Raw genomic sequence first — 17,497 nt, forward strand, 5'->3', positions numbered from 1 at the left:
CCTGGATTAGACCAGGACTAAACCTGGACTAGACCAGGACTAAACCTGGACTAGACCAGGACTAAATCTAGACTAGACCAGGACCAAACCTGGACTAGACCAGGACTAAACCTAGACTAGACCAGGACTAAACCTAGACTAGACCAGGACTAAACCTAGACTAGACCAGGACTAAACCTAGACTACACTAGATGTGAAAACAATCGCTGACTTGTCGACTTCTAAAATAAATAATTAGCTCTTTTAACAGGGACGTTTTAGCCGCACACGCGTCTGCACATTTGACGTGTCGTTTGCGTGTGAAACTCTCGCCGCGTCACGTTTCGTCACGGTGAACGCGGCCTGCACTTTACATGTCGTCTTGGCGTTGTCGGCAGGTTTGAGGGGGCTGATGATCGCGGTGATGATGGCGGCGCTCATGTCCTCGCTGACGTCCATCTTCAACAGCAGCTCCACGCTCTTCACCATGGACATCTGGAAGAAGCACCGGCCGGCGGCGTCCGAGAAGGAGCTGCTGCTGGTGGGAAGGTAGCGACGGGGCGGGGCCGGCGGCGTCCGAGAAGGAGCTGCTGCTGGTGGGAAGGTAGCGACGGGGCGGGGCCGGCGGCGTCCGAGAAGGAGCTGCTGCTGGTGGGGAGGTAGCGACGGGGCGGGGCCGGCGGCGTCCGAGAAGGAGCTGCTGCTGGTGGGAAGGTAGCGACGGGGCGGGGCCGGCGGCGTCCGAGAAGGAGCTGCTGCTGGTGGGAAGGTAGCGACGGGGCAGGGCCGGCGGCGTCCCATGAGGAGCTGCTGCTGGTGGGAAGGTAGCGACGGGGCGGGGCCGGTGGCGTCCAAGAAGGAGCTGCTGCTGGTGGGAAGGTAGCGACGGGGCGGGGCCGGCGGCGTCCGAGAAGGAGCTGCTGCTGGTGGGAAGGTAGCGACGGGGCGGGGCCGGCGGCGTCCGAGAAGGAGCTGCTGCTGGTGGGAAGGTAGCGACGGGGCGGGGCCGGCGGCATCCCATGAGGAGCTGCTGCTGGTGGGAAGGTAGCGACGGGGCGGGCCCGGCGGCGTCCGAGAAGGAGCTGCTGCTGGTGGGAAGGTAGCGACGGGGCGGGGCCGGCGGCGTCCGAGAAGGAGCTGCTGCTGGTGGGAAGGTAGCGACGGGGCAGGGCCGGCGGCGTCCCATGAGGAGCTGCTGCTGGTGGGAAGGTAGCGACGGGGCGGGGCCGGTGGCGTCCAAGAAGGAGCTGCTGCTGGTGGGAAGGTAGCGACGGGGCAGGGCCGGCGGCGTCCGAGAAGGAGCTGCTGCTGGTGGGAAGGTAGCGACGGGGCGGGGCCGGTGGCGATTCGGAAGTGGGGACACCAAGAATGTTCGGCTGATCGATAATCGTTAGGGTCGCAGTGTAATCGCAAAAGCAAAAAAAATGATACGGTATTTTCCGGACTATAAGTGGCACCTTTTTTCATAGTTTTGGCCGGGGTGCGACTTATACTTATATTTATACTTATATACTTATACTCCAGTGCAACTTATATATGTTTTTTTCTTCTCTATTATGCATTTTTTGCCTGGTGCGACTTATACTCCGGAAAATACGGTATTTGTGACATTTTTAAAAGAAGAGCTGTTTGGTTTTTTATTCAGTTTATACAAAAGGGACATTTTTTTTAAACTAAATTATTATTATTTTTGTTAATTTAAAAGAAATGTGATGAATTTAGAAGCAAAATGAAGTCTTTTCTGCTCAGCCGTTCCTCAAAAACTAAAACTGTAAAGTGCTTTTTTATCTTGCAATTTATGTCAAAAATAATACTGCAGAAAGTTTGATTTGATAAAGCGGGTCACGCGTTGAGGAGCGGCGACGTGTTCAGAAACAAGAAGGAGAGAAAATTCAGGATTTTATTGTTGTTTTGGTCACGAATAATCGTTAAATTGCAATGTTTATTCTCACAATAATCTTTACACTGACATTTGAAATCGTAACTTCCCTACTTGGAAATTGGAATATTGAACTTGGTAGATCACACTTTGTAGGTCTAGATGGAAGAGTTTGCATCTTTAATATTTAGTTAGCTAAATCGTTTGGGCGAAAAATGTATTATTTGCCGCAGTAATAGGACGAAATCTACCCACAGACGGGAACATTTCAGTGTAAAAAGTGTCAAATAATGGTAATTCCACACGAAAACCGGACTCATCATTCAATTATCTTTAGTTTATGGAATCGTAACTAATCCCAAAGTGGTAAAGTAGAGCGTGGACGGGAATTATTGTCAGTAATTCATTGATAATAAGAAACATTGGTGTGCTTTTAGCTTTTAGCTTCACAGAACATGACCGTGTGTGCACTGTGTGGTCCAGGATCGTGACGGTCATCCTGGTGGTGGTGAGCGTGGTGTGGATCCCCATCCTCCAGTCGGCCAACAGCGGGCAGCTCTTCGTCTACATCCAGTCTGTGACCAGCTACCTGGCCCCGCCCGTCTCCGCCGTCTTCACCCTGGCCGTGTTCTGGAAGAGGACCAATGAGCAGGTGAGGCGCTTCAAAGAGAGTAAACGAAGATGTAAAGAGAGAGAGTTCACGCCCCAAAACAGCCTAATCTCACACCATCAGTTTTACACTCACGGTTAAAGTGACGTATGACAGGCTTTTACGATGTTCTAATTTTGACTTTATTTCATGTATTTGTACCAGTTTTACATATGAATGATAGTTTTACACCAATCGAGCAGGTATTTGTGGAGAAAACGTGTTGAAAAATCTGTAGAAAATGACAGGAAGTGACATCACACCAGGATCACATTCATTCCAGTCAATGTTTATGCAGAATTTACACAAATAAACAACTTTTTTGACTCTCTAAACATTAATTCAACAAAGTAAAGTCGCTCTCATAGATTTTTATTTGTCAAATAAAAAGATTGTGACATTAGATGAGTTTTGGCCCAGTGTTTGCTGGGTAATTTCCTAGTGTGATGTCATCAAGTACAACCAGGAAGTGAAATTCTAAACCTACAAAATGTGCTATTCTGTGATAAAATTGTTCAAGTTTTTGTGCAAAATTCAAAACATATTTATCTTAACTGCGTTTTAGTTCAACAAGTCGTCCGACCATAATTCACTTTCTATATTTCATGTAGTGTTAGTTATTCTACACCGTCCCTTGGTAAACACATAAATAAAGTGAAACGAGTCATTTATTGACTTTGAAACGGCCTGAAACGACACCGCGGGGGCGTGTCATGACGTAAAGTACACGCACAACCAATTCTGCTGTAAAATATTTCAAAACAAGTCCTCACCTGTCACTGTCACTAACACCTGGACAGATATGAGTTATTATATTATATTGGTTTACAGTATTATCATCATAGTACTATTGCATTACTGTAAAAGCTGTTTTTAAGTTAATTACACATTTACTACACTTTAGTCCTGGCCCCTGAGGCTTGTCGTAATTACACACAACGACGTAGTTTTTTGTGTGTTTATGGTGTAAACAAATGCACACGTTTGTCCGATCGTGTAGACCAGGGGTGTCCAAACGTTTTTCACCGAGGGCCACATTTTGGATCTTATACGGAGCAGAGGGCCACAAACAACCCGGCAATGTCCAATTTGAAGGAAGTGAATCATTCAAATTTGGCATTTGACATTGTTTCGATGCCTTTACACCTTTAATCAGACTTGGAACATTAATATTAGGTTTGTACAACATCACAATGCTTGAATTTGTCCAATTTTACAGCTACTTTTTGTTGTTTGGACCAACTTAGCAGGAAGCTGGTGGGCCAACAAATATTGGTCTGAGGGCCGCATTTGGCCCCCTGGCCGCGATTTGGACATGCCTGGTGTAGAATACGGTAACCACCAAACAAAGAAAAAAAACCTTTCCAGAACCTGCTCCGTGTCTGAAATATTACAAGCGACTCCTCGACGTTTTAACGCGCTCGGGATTTACGGCGGGTTCATAAGCTGCGTCTTGCACCACGGCGTGATGTCACATTCGCCCGACATGACACGCGCCCGTCTGCCAGCGTGCCCGTCGGGTCTGCGCGCCCGTCGGGTCTGCGCGCCCGTCGGGTCTCCGCGGCGACACGTTCCTCAAGTGCTTTCTCAAGTGCACTTTCACAAAACCCGAGGCCTTCGCCAGATAAGAGGGGCGCGGCCGGTGTGAAAGCGAGCCGCGATCACAGAGCAAACAACACAGATAACGCAAACACACGGATGACGCTTGTGTCGGCACGTCCCGGCGGCGAGTAGCGGCCCGTTCGGAGGAATGCGGCGATCGGGCGCTCTTTCCGCTACAGAAGGGCGTGGCTCCTCCTCCTCTGCCGGCGGCGCGTTGTTCCGACACCAGCGCGCTTCGGTTTGCCTCGGGAAACACGTCACGATTTCATTATTGGCGCATGTTTTTCGAGCTTTACAGTGAAACAAAAAACCCAAAACATGATCGGTTCTTTTTGTAATAATGATGTACTGTATTTTCCGGACTATAAGTGGCACCTTTTTTCATAGTTTGGCCTGGGGTGCGACCAGGGTGCGACTTATAAGTGAGATTATTCGTTATTTTCACACTAGCAACCACAAGAGGGCGCTCTAGGCTCTAATCGACGCAGAAGAAGAATCTGCACTTCCTCTTCCTCTGGAGTTTGTGGAGTTGTTTAGAAGTGACACAGAGGAAGAAGAATTCAGTGGATTTAGTGATTTGGGGTAAAACTGATGCTTTGGTAAACTTGTTAGCATGTTCTTTATGCTATAGTTATCTGAATAACTGTTCATATGTTACGTTAACATACCAGACACTTACCACAGTTCTGTCTGTGCCTCATGTAGCTGAAGGTGTTAGCGTTAGCATACGTCATGTAGCTGAAGGTGTTAGCGTTAGCATACGTCATGTAGCTGAAGGTGTTAGCGTTAGCATACGTCATGTAGCTGAAGGTGTTAGCGTTAGCATACGTCATGTAGCTGAAGGTGTTAGCGTTAGCATACGTCATGTAGCTGAAGGTGTTAGCGTTAGCATACGTACACCTATTCACCATGTTCTCTCATCTGTTATTATTTTAAACTGCATTTCAAGATGAAATGTCTGTTCTTGGTCTTGGATTTTATCAAAGAAATAATATACTCCAGTGCCACTTATAGTCTGGAAAATACGGTACGCTTTTCTTTTTTTCACGTAAAATACAAAGTCACAGACGTTTCACAGCTTCTTTTTGTTGCCGTGTATCGTCCACAGCATTAGCATTATTATCTAGAGTTTGATTGGGAAAAAAATACAATCTTAAATAATTCAAATCTAATTTTATAAAGTACATTTAAAAACAGCGAGACAAATCAATTAAAACGTACAATCCATCAGGATTTGAGTATATTTTAACCCTCTTAAAATAAGATTTGCCACTAAAACAAGTGCATTTTGTTCGTATTTCAAGTGCAGTCTCATTCTTTTGTTCAAAAATACTTTACTTTTTTCAAATTTGGAGGATTTTATGCTTATTCCATTGGCAAAACAGTCCAAAATTACTTAAAACAAGATGAATACTACTTAATTCAAGCACATTTTTACTTAATTAACCAGTGTTCTTTTATTTGCTGCGTTCTAAGAAGAGTTAACGAGCATTGACAACGTTCTTAGATATTCATTTCATTTTATAAGAGCTTTTCTATTGAGAGTGTTTTTTCAAAGTTTTTTATAAGTTATCTGTTCTTTGTTGTTTACTTCTGTACCAAATGTGTGTTGCAACACTGGAATTTCCCCATTGTGGCACAAATAATGACTAATCTCATCTTATCTTATCTTATTTTGGCCCTTCTAATCTTCACCTGTTTCACTACAACACCAGCCACTTTCAGTCAAACGAGATCCTCAAATCATTTTACCGTAACTGCACGAAACATAACGTATATTCTGTCACAAACCACACACACAACGGTTCAAAAAGTCAACAAAAACTCGACTTACGCGACACACATTACTCACTTTACAACATGTGGCGTGACTCGGTCAGAAGCTCCCGTAACGATCGGGCGAACAGACGCGACCTGCTTTGGCCCCGCTGAACTTTGCCCTGCGCTCCAGCGGCACTTCGCACGCACTCGCCCGCTCGGGTTAAAGGCGGGGCCAGCGCGGAGGTGCCACTTGTGTCGAGGCCGCACGGAAACACGAGCGGCGGAGCGCTGCACATGGCCTCCAAAATGTGTGTAAATCATGACAAAATGTGAAAAGTTCAAGCTCAACAGGAACGCACTGACAGGAACGTAATGTTGTTTTGAACGTACACGAGGGAAGTAAGTGTCCAATAGTACCGTATTTTCTGGACTATAAGCACCAGCCAAAAAATGCATAATAGAGAAGAAAAAAACATATATAAGTCGCACTGGAGTATGAAATGCGGTTGCAAGTGTGAAAATAACAAATAATATCACATATAAGTCGCTCCAGAGTATAAGTATAAGTATAAATATAAGTATAAGTCGCACCGGAGTATAAGTCGCACCAGCCAAAAAATGCATAATAGAGAAGAAAAAAACATATATAAGTCGCACTGGAGTATGAAATGAAGTTACAAGTGTGAAAATTACAAATAATATCACACATAAGTCACTCCGGAGTATGAGTATATAAGTATAAATATAAGTCAAAACTATGAAAAAAGGTGCGACTTATAGTCCAGATAATACGGTATTCAGAAAGTTCTGTTCTTCTGTAAACGTAACATTCAATACAAAGTTATAAAGCGACTAAAATGAGTTGACCGATAACGACGTTCAGACGATATTATGTCAATGTGTTTAAAGCGCGCCCTTCAGGTCGGACGAGTCACTGAACCGGGACGCAGTCAAGATAAATATGTTTGGAATTTTGCTGAAAAAAATTATAAAAATGTACATTTGCACATTTTTTAGGTTTATAATTACACTTCCTGTTTGTAATCGATGACATCACAGTAGGAAATAACCCAGCAAAAACTGGGCCTAAACTCATCTAATGTCACTTTTTTATTGACAAAAAAAATCTATGAGAGCGACTTTATTTTGTTGAATTAATGTTTAGAGAGTCAAAAAAGTTGTTTCTTTGTGTAAATTCTGCATAAACTTTGACTGGAATGAGTGTTATCCTGGTGTGATGTCACTTCCTGTCATTTTCTACAGATTTTTCAGTGCTTTCTCCACAAATACATGCTCAATTGGTGTAAAACTATAATTTATATGTACAACAGGTACAAATACAGCAAATAAAGTTAGAATTAGACAACAATAAAAACCTGTCATACGTCACTTTAAGTTGAGGTTTAATTGTCCGACAAATGTGAAAATATTTGTCAAACAAATCTATATAATATTACCTTATACCTTTATTTAAACGTTAAATCGAATCAAAATCAAAATTTTTGCAAAGTTGCGAAGTCAGCAACTCTTCAAGTGGCGTTGTTTCCTCCACAAACAACAAAACCAAATGTCTCTTTGCAGAATGTCTGTGACTCACGATAGGACGCGACACTCGGATGGTGGAGGGAGCTCGTATTTACAGTCTGTACATGACACACGCTCGGGGCCTAAACCGCACCGTGACTAAGAATGCTCTCATTAAACTCAGTACCGTATTTTCCGGACTATAAGTCACTCCTTTTTTCATAGTTTTGGCCGGGGTGCGACTCATACTTATATTTATACTTATACTTATACTCCGGAGTGACTTATATGTGATATTATTTGTTATTTTCACACTTGCAACAGCATTTCATACTCCAGTGCGACTTATATATGTTTTTTTCTTCTCTTATATGCATTTTTGGGCTGGTGCGACAGAAAATAGGGTACATTTACACAGAAAATGGCCCCTAACTTAAGCTATTTATTTGAATGGAAACAGAGATATATTTGCATGATTTCTAGAATGAAATATACCGTATTTTCTGGACTATATAAGTCGCACTGGAGTATAAGTCACACCAGCCAAAAAATGCATAAAAGAGAAGAAAAAAACATATAAGTCGCACTGGAGTATAAGTCGCACCAGCCAAAAAATGCATAAAAGAGAAGAAAAAAACATATATAAGTCGCACTGGAGTATGAAATGCAGTTGCAAGTGTGAATATAACAAATAATATCACATATAAGTCACTCCAGAGTATAAGTATATAAGTATAAATATAAGTATAAGCTGCACTCCGGCCAAAACTATGAAAAAAGGTGCCACTTCCCACAGTCCGGAAAACACGGTACACAAAATCTGCGTAAAAGTAATTTAACTGTATGGTTTATATTATGATTAAAAGGTCAGGCCCGGTCCCGGCGTCTCCACTGACCCTGGTTTGTGCGTCGACAGCTGAGTTACGATTATTGTGAGAAAAAAACGTCACCATTTAACGATTATTCACGATTATTATTGACATTATGACCAAACGACAGTGAAATCTTAAATTTTCTGTTGTGACTGTTCCTCAAGTTCGTGACCAACGTTACAAAACTGAACTTTCTGAAAGACAAAATAAAGTAAATAAAATAAAATAAAGTTTGGGCTGTATATTGAACAAAAAACATGTAATTTTGCTTCTAAAATTGTCACGATTATAATTTTAAGGTTCTTACGGCTGATATAATCCCGATTATCGATTTACCTGTTCCTCTTGACACGCCTCGTTCCATAAACGCGGTAAACGTCCCTGCGTCTCCACTAACCCTTGGCTTGTGCGTCGACAGGGGGCCTTCTGGGGCCTGATGGTCGGGCTGGTGGTGGGCGTGTGCCGCATGGTGCTGGAGTTCGCCTTCCCCCCTCCCAGGTGCGGCGTGGTGGACTCCGCCCCCGCCGTGCTCCGGGACGTGCACTACCTCCACTTCGCCATCCTGCTCTGTGGCCTCACCGCCGCCGTGGTGACGCTGGTGTCGCTGGTGACGCCGCCGCCCAGCCCGGAACAGGTGACGCACGCGGGGGAATGCGCCCGACGATGAGGGGTGATGATGATGTCATGGGGTCAAATGTTAGCGCGGCGGTTGTTGTGAGGAAAAAACATCAGGATTTAACGATTATTCACGTTTATTATTGTGAAACAACAGCGAAATCTTTCATTTTCTTTCATTCTCGTGCTCTGACGTGTGACTTTTCTTCAAGTTTGTGAGCGACTTTATGAAATTTAACAATTTAAAAGACAAAATAAAGTTAAATGTGACAAAAACAGACAGATAAAATAAAGTTCTTAACATTTAGGTCTATTTTTGTTTTGATAATCGATTAGTCTTTCGATTAGTCGATTAGTTGTTTAGAACGTGAGAGGCCGGTGGATATGAGACATTTACTAAATTTTTGACGTAATTTGATGGACAAATGAGCAAACAGCACACGCCAATATTATCTTATAGTTTATATCTCACGACACGTTCGACCACAGCGTGAGAAAACAAGATAGAAAAATAGTAGTAGTAGTAATAATAATAGTAATAATAATGAAAGTAATAAGAATAGTAATAGCAGTAAAAGTAAGGCAAGGCAAGTTTATTTGTAGAGCACATTTCATACACAAGGCAATTCAAAGTGCTTCACACAGCAGGAAAAATGCATTCAAATCACAAAGAAAGTACAGAAATACAATAAAATTAACTAAATTAAAAATTATCAATCCAACTGATTTTCTAAACTAATAAAATCACAAACAAAAGAGAAGAGTGCAACGATAAAAATTAACTACAATAAAATTAACTAAATTAAAAATTATCAATCCAACTGATTTTCTAAACTAATAAAATCACAAACAAAAGAGAAGAGTGCAAAGAAAAAATCCCTTCAGTCATATGCGCAGCTAAACAAAACTGTTTTTAGCTTAGATTTGAACATTGTCAGAGTAGAAGCCTGTCTCACATCTTCAGGAAGACTGTTCCAGATTTTAGCTGCATAAAACTGAAACGCAGATTCCCCATGTTTTGTCCTGACTCTGGGCACCAGCAGGAGGCCGGTCCCTGAGGTCCTCAGAGTCCGAGATGGTTCATATGGCACTAACATATCCAAGATGTACTTTGGTGCTAGGCCATGGAGAGACTTGTACACAAGCAGAGCTGCTTTAAAGTCTATTCTCTGAGCCACAGGGAGCCAGTGCAGAGACCTGAGAACAGGACTAATGTGATGGTACTTCCTGGTTCTAGTCAGGACCCGAGCAGCAGCGTTCTGGATGTACTGCAGCTGTTTTACAGCTTGTTTGGAGAGACCAGTGAGCAGGCCGTTACAATAGTCTAATCTACTGGAGACAAACGCGTGGATAAGTCTCTCTAAATCTGGTTTTGACACTATATTTTTGATTTTGGCAATGTTTTTTAGATGGTAAAAAGCTGCTGATGTTATTGATTTGACGTGGCTATTAAAGTTCAAGTCTGAGTCCATTATTACCCCCATATTTCTAATTTGGTTTGTAGGTTTTAGAGCGAGACTCTGGAGGTGACCGCTAACACTTTCTCTTTGTTTCTGTGGGCCAAAAACGATTATTTCAGTCTTGTCTGAGTTCAGCTGGAGAAAGTTGTTTTGCATCCACAAACTGATCTGTTGGATGCAGTGACAGAGTGAATCTACTGGTCCACAGTCACCTGCCTATAGTGAAACATAGATCTGAGTGTCGTCTGCATAATTGTGATAGGACACATTTTCACTGCGTATCAACTGACCCAACGGCAGCATGTAGAGGTTGAACAGAAGGGGACCCAGGACTGACCCTTGGGGCACTCCACAGGTCAGGGTCATGTGGTCTGAGACACAGCTACCAATTTCAACAAAGTACTTCCTGTCTTCCAGATAGGACCTTAACCAGTTTAGGGCAGTGCCAGTGATGCCCACCCAGTCCTCTAGTCTCTGTAAGAGGATCCCATGATCGACAGTGTCAAAAGTAGCACTCAGATCTAACAGAATTAAGACTGAGGCTTTGCCCGTGTCAGTGTTCAGGCGGATGTCATTTGTCACCTTGACAAGAGCAGTCTCAGTGCTGTGATGAGGTCTAAAACCTGACTGAAAAACATCAAATGAGTTGTTTATTAAGAGGAAATCTGTGAGCTGTTGGTAAACAACCTTTTCAAGGACTTTGCCCCAAAATGGCAGATTAGAGATGGGCCGGTAATGACTCAGTACTGCGGCATCAAGACTGCTCTTCTTTAGGAGAGGCTTTATGACCGCAGTTTTCAAAGACATTGGGAATGTTCCAGATTGAAGCGACATGTTAACTATGTGAGTGAATGGTGCTAACAAACTGTTCAGCACAGACTTTAGAAATTTGGTGGGTAACACATCAAGGCAGCATGTAGATGAACTCAGACTGGTGATGATCTCATGGACAGTTTTGTCAGTTACTGGTGCAAAGTGAGTTAGCTCTAAGTGTCTTGGTGGTTTTAGGGTAATTTTTTGCATTGTGGGATTTATAGCATTTTTAATGCCCTGAACTTTGTCATTAAAGAATAATGCAAACTCATTACACTTGGATGTGGAAATGAGTTCTAACGGCAGCTGAGCTGGAGGGTTTGTTAATCTGTTTACTGTGGCAAACAGGACACGCGAGTTGTTACTGCAGCTTCCAATTATTTCAGAAAAATATCTTTCCCTAGTTCTACATAAGATTAGGTTGTACATGTTCAGCTTTTCTTTGTAAATCTCTTTTTGAACCTGGAGCTTTGACTTGCGCCATTTCCGTTCGGCCCTGCGGCACTCCCTCTTCTGTGCCCTGACCGAATCATCATTTCTCCACGGCGCCTTCTGCTTATTTTTAACCATTTTAGCCTTTATAGGGGCGATGGTGTCCAGAACATTCAAAACACTAGATGTAACAGAGTTCAACAAATCATTTACATTAGAACATGAGACATTTTCAAAGTTTATCATTTCCATAAACAGTGCACCTGTGCCATCACTTATGTGTCTCCTCTGAACAACTGCAGGACCAACCGGAGGTTTGGGAGAAACAGACAGGTCAAAGAAGACAGAAATGATCAGACAGAGCAACATCGATCACATTAACATTTGAAATATTTACCCCCTTTGTAATTATGAGATCTAGAGTGTGTCCTTTGCTGTGGGTGGGGCCTCTCACATGCTGAGTAAGACTGAAGGTTTCAAGGACAGCATCAAGCTCTTTAGCGTTTCTGTCACAAATATTATCAACATGCACATTGAAATCACCTGTAGTGACCAAACCATCAAAGTCTGTGCATATGACTGAAAGCTTCTCAGTAAAATCATCAATAAAACGTTGGCAGTGCTGGGGAGGCTTGTATAAAACAATGAAGAGAATGGATGGAGACCGTTTTAGCTCCATTTTAAAGGATACATACTCAAATGATGAAAACACCCCAAAAGACAACCTGCGGGTAATTATTTCATCTCTAAAGACAGCACAGACTCCACCCCCTTTTTTGTTTTCTCGTGTTTCAGATTCAAACTTAAAGTTGGGTGGAGCAGATTCTATCAGAACTACATTTCCTGTGTTTTTGTCAAGCCATGTTTCAGTTAAAAACATAAAATCAAGATTATAAGAAGAAATAAAATTATTAATTAAGAGAGATTTGTTACATAAGGATCTGACATTTAGCACAGCAAGTTTCAGACTAGTTTCAGTGGGACTGGGCTTTATCTTTTCACAGGGAATATGAATCACATTTCTCAGATTGGGCCTGACTCGCATTTTGTTTTTCCATCTGTGTGATGATGTGGCTACAGAAATAGCACTAGGGGGGGCTCTTTTTACATAGGGCCCCGGGTTGGTTTAATTTTTAATGTGACAATAAGTCCCGGCAACGCTGAGACCCAGTGCATCCTAGCTATGGGAGATACCAGGTGAAAGGCGAGGTTGGATGGGTGGTGGGGCTTTTGTTGGTGTAGTCGGTACTGACATAGCCCTTGCTATATTGGGCGTGAGTGGAGCCATCTTAATGCCTGATTTGATCAGACTTTCAAAATGGCTGGGAAGGCCCATGGGTGAGAGTGGAGATGAGAAGGAGAATGATGGATCTTTAGTGGGAGTAGATGTTGCAGGGGGAACCCAGGGCTGGTGTGAAGGCAGGGGCGATGACAGGGATGTTGTTGGGCTTGTCACAGATGGGTCCAAGGCCTTTGAAGATTGTTCCTTTGCTGGAGGCGGTGGAGGTGAATGTGGAGCAGCTGGAGCTGAATCCTTTGCTGGTGGTGGTGGAGCAGCTGCTGATGAATCCTTTGGTGGAGTAATAATAATGAAAGTAATAAGAATAGTAATAATAATAGTAATAGTAATGATAATGAAAATAATAATAAATATAGCCGCAAGCGGCAATGATCGGCCCTCGCCACGCCGCCGCCACACCGCCGCCACGCCGCAAGAGGAGGGGGCGCTAACGCGCCCCAATTGTCCTTTTATCACGCCTACTGCTGAATCTGTGACGCTGTCACATGTTCTCCCCTTTGTTTTACCATCAAAAAGCAATTTTATTTTGAATTCTTGGCAAAATGTGCGGCTTTGCCGCACAGACACCGTGACTCTTTGAATGAAAATGTGGATAACTTTTGATGGTCCTGAAGATGAGTCTCACCAAATTTCAGGTTAATAGGGCTGACGCCCTGGGAGGAGTTTGTGAAAGTCTAAAGTGTAAACATGTTCTGGCCCCATTGGAATAACATGGGAGGTTTCGGTCATCGTTACGGCAACGCCATAACAATTATGACATGGGTCTCATTGACTTTTTTGATGGGGATGCTAAAATTGAGTTGTGTGTCAAATTTCATATAATTTCGCAAAACTAAACATTTAACCTCCATATAAAATCTGTAGGGGGCGCTGTGGCGCCAAATGAATTTATTTCACTTCAAGTAGGTTTAGGGCAAAGAGTTTAACAACTGATTCTAATTTGACGCAATTCGGACTTTATCTGCGCAAACGGCAGAAATTTTAAATATGGGAGATTTCTGAAATTTTAGTTACAGTTTGCGGCTTCGCCGCACAGAGACCGTGAGAGGTATCAATGTAATTTGGATAACTTTTGATGTCCCACTCCTCAGTAGCATTTTCACCAAATTTCAGCTTTTTAGGGCCAACGCCCTGGGAGGAGTTCGTAAAAGTACGACGTTTGGAAAAACTCCGAAGTCATGTTTAGCCATTTTTGAAGCAATATGGCCGACATTTGGTTCGGGGGACGGCGTTGCCGTAATAATATTTTTTACTTCTCTTGTCACCATCTACCTCTGCGCCAAATTTCATGATTCTACGATCAGATTTTTTTTGGGTCATTTCCCATCTCTCAATGCATTTTTGGTACATTTGGTGGCGCTGATGCGCCAATTTTTTTTATTTTAGAAAAGGGAAATAGCCAGAATGTAGAGAGGCACGATTTTTAGAGGTGTGCAAATTTTTGTGACTTTTCGTCAATGTTCACTGGGTGAAAAATAGGGGGGTTGGTCCCGAGAAGAAGAAGAAAGAAAGAAAGAAAGAATAATATTCCGATGCGAAAACAATGTTTCCCATTTTTCAAATATCATAAACTATACATTTTCGGAAAGCGCTCGCGCTTTCCTACCTCATGGTGTGGGTCCCTGGTCACTGACGGGTACTTTCGATAATTTTGAGTGGGCTCCGCCCACTTTGTGTTTTTGGCCCTCTATACAGTAATAATGTTCAATTTTTGCATTACATGCTTATATGCACGGAACATGCAAGAGATGGGGAACGTATTCGTGAGCTACTTAGCGCAAATGAGTGCTTTATATGGGGATGACGACCGCGAATGTAAAGTGCTCGTTTAGTGCGAACTTTTGCACGGGCTTCGCCCGTTTACAACGGTAATGTTCCATTTTCCTACAACTAATTAGTATGCACGGGGCGTGCATGAGTGGAGGAGTGCGTTAGTGAGTGTTTGGAAGTGGGCGAGCGCTTCGCGCTCGATTTCGTGCGCACTACGTGCGCACTTTCGCAGCCGTGCTTCGCACGGCCTTACGAGATTAATAGGCCTCTCGCCAGCTTGTGGCGCTCGGGCCTAATAATAACAACAACAACAACAACAACATACTAATAAAATAATTATAATGATGATACAATAAGATAAAACATAAATAAGATTACAGCACAGGTCCAACATTCACGTACACTGTTGCTTTCTAAAATAATATTACATGTCAGTCATTGTAGAAACAGGTTCATCCTGATGCACTAGTTTGTACAGAAAGTTGAAGTGAAGTTTTACGACTAATTATTACTTAGATTAAATCTGTTGAAGGTTGTTTTTATTCGTCGACCTAACGTTAAACTGCTAAAGATTTTATGATGCTAAACACTAAATTATAGAGATGAATGAGGAGATTTAACACCGTATATGTCTTGTGTTTCATTATTGTTCATCATTGCAGCGAATCACCAAAGCAAATTATGAATTGTGTTCATCGACAATGGAAATAAACCTTTTCTGATTGTGATTCTAAATTGCCGTGGAACTCTTTTTACGAAAACAAGGCCACGTGTTTCCAATGCTGCAGCTATAGAACTCTTCCATTCCCTGGAGGTGTATTTACCGCAGTGTTTTTAGTGTTTTCAGTGTTTTTAGCGCTATGGCCCGGGCCCCAGTGTTAGTGCAGCTACCGCTTTATCAATAGAAACACAACGCGCTGAGATAATGGCTGGATATCTCTGCTTTACCTCCACACAAGGCGAGCGTTTCAGTCCCAGGTACTCATGCGGTTTACTTTGCTTATGAGCGACTGAAATAAGGCAAATACATGTGGTATGACTCATAAATGGATTTACAGTGCACTGCTTTGTGACTGTAATACTTTTATTTAGTCATGGCCTGATGACGACATGACTTCAGTTGAGCTCCAGACAGTGACATATTAATATTAAAGCCAGTGGGAGTGGAGACGTATTTACTCAGTATTAGAGCCTTTTGTTGCTTTGTCACTGATGTATATTTTTAAACTGAGCAAAACTGCAGTGACATCTCCTTTTATTCTTAAAGTCGGGCTGTGAAAGTCACTTGATTGATTATTGCTACAATCTATTACATGCGGTATGTCTGTTTTGTTTTTTTAAATAGTTTGTATTATCATTATTATTATTATTACAATTATTTTATTATCATTATTATTAGTAGAAAAAGCTTCAGTTGTAGTCATCTGGACTCAGTTAGAAAAAATAGACGTTTCGACTCTCATCCAAGAGTCATTGTCAATAAAAGAATTTAGATCGAGAACTCCGATATTAATACTGTTCTGTGGTAAGACCCGCCCATTGGGCGGAGCCTTCCTGAAGTCAATGGGCGGGTCTTACCACAGAACAGTATTAATATCGGAGTTCTCGATCTAAATTCTTTTATTGACAATGACTCTTGGATGAGAGTCGAAACGTCTATTTTTTCTAACTGAGTCCAGATGACTACAACTGAAGCTTTTTCTACTATGGAACACGCCTGGACGAATGAGGGATTACACCGACATATCATTATTATTCTCATTTTATTTTTTATTATCATTATTATTAGTAGTGATACAATCAGTTTTATTATTATTATGTTCATTATCATTATTACTATTATTTCATTTTTTATTATCATTATTATTATAAGTAATACAATTATTTTTATTATCATTATCATTATTTACTTTTTATTATCATTATTATTATTATTACAATTATTTTATTATCATTATTATTATAAGTAATACAATTATTTTTTATTATCATTATCATTATTTACTTTTTATTATCATTATTATTATCATTATTACAATTATTTTTATTATCATTATTATTATTATTTATTTTTATTATCATCATTATTATTATAAGTAATATAATTATTTGTATTATTATTGTCATCATTATTATTATTATAAGTAATACAATAATTTTTATTATTATTATCATCATTATTATTATTATAACTAATACAATTATTTTTATTATTATCATTATTATTATTACTATTATTTCATTTTTATTATTATTATTTTATTTATTTATTTTTCCCGGTGTGTCTGTTTTGAAGTAGGCCAAGTGAAAGTAGTACTCTGAACATATACAATGCAGTATTTGTTGCCTTCACTGTTCCACTGCAGTACAGCGAGTAGCTTTGTGTACGCCGGTCATCGAGTTACCGTCCCACCGGCTGCGTCTTTGTAGGATTGGAAACTCGGTCCCCGTCCCGGGTTCCGGTTTCACAAACTGCTCTGTTTACCTCGGGCGAAGTCAGGGCGGGGCAGAGACGACAGGAAACAGGAAGTAGCCTCAGGGGAACGTCACCGGTCTGACAGTTTGATCGTAATTTACACAAAACAAAAGCAAAACAAAGATTAGTAAAATGGGATTTGTTTGACTGAACCAGGACTATCCCGGGATTAAACTAGGACTGAACCAGAGACTATCCCGGGATTAAACTAGGACTGAACCAGGTCTATCCCGGGATTAAACTAGGACTGAACTAGGACTATCCCGGGATTAAACCAGGACTGAACCAGGACTATCCCGGGATTAAACCAGGACTGAACCAGAGACTATCCCGGGATTAAACTAGGACTGAACCAGGTCTATCCC

At 41.7% G+C, this 17,497-nt stretch overlaps 1 protein-coding gene across 1 annotated transcript in view; it reads left to right on the plus strand.

Annotated features, from left to right (window-relative positions):
* Positions 1–17,497, plus strand: part of slc5a10 (solute carrier family 5 member 10) — a 43,763-nt gene that overhangs the window by 24,565 nt on the left and 1,701 nt on the right. Inside the window, exons 10-12 of the mRNA XM_072464025.1 lie at positions 378–528; positions 2,342–2,510; positions 8,685–8,900. Of these exons, the coding sequence (XP_072320126.1) occupies positions 378–528; positions 2,342–2,510; positions 8,685–8,900 (536 nt within the window). The remainder of the gene's footprint in view (positions 1–377; positions 529–2,341; positions 2,511–8,684; positions 8,901–17,497) is intronic.

The sequence above is a fragment of the Eucyclogobius newberryi genome, unplaced genomic scaffold (genome assembly GCF_026437365.1).
Source record: "Eucyclogobius newberryi isolate DKJ021-1_F unplaced genomic scaffold, fEucNew1.0.hap1 SCAF_4, whole genome shotgun sequence".
NCBI lineage: Eukaryota > Metazoa > Chordata > Actinopteri > Gobiiformes > Gobiidae > Eucyclogobius > Eucyclogobius newberryi.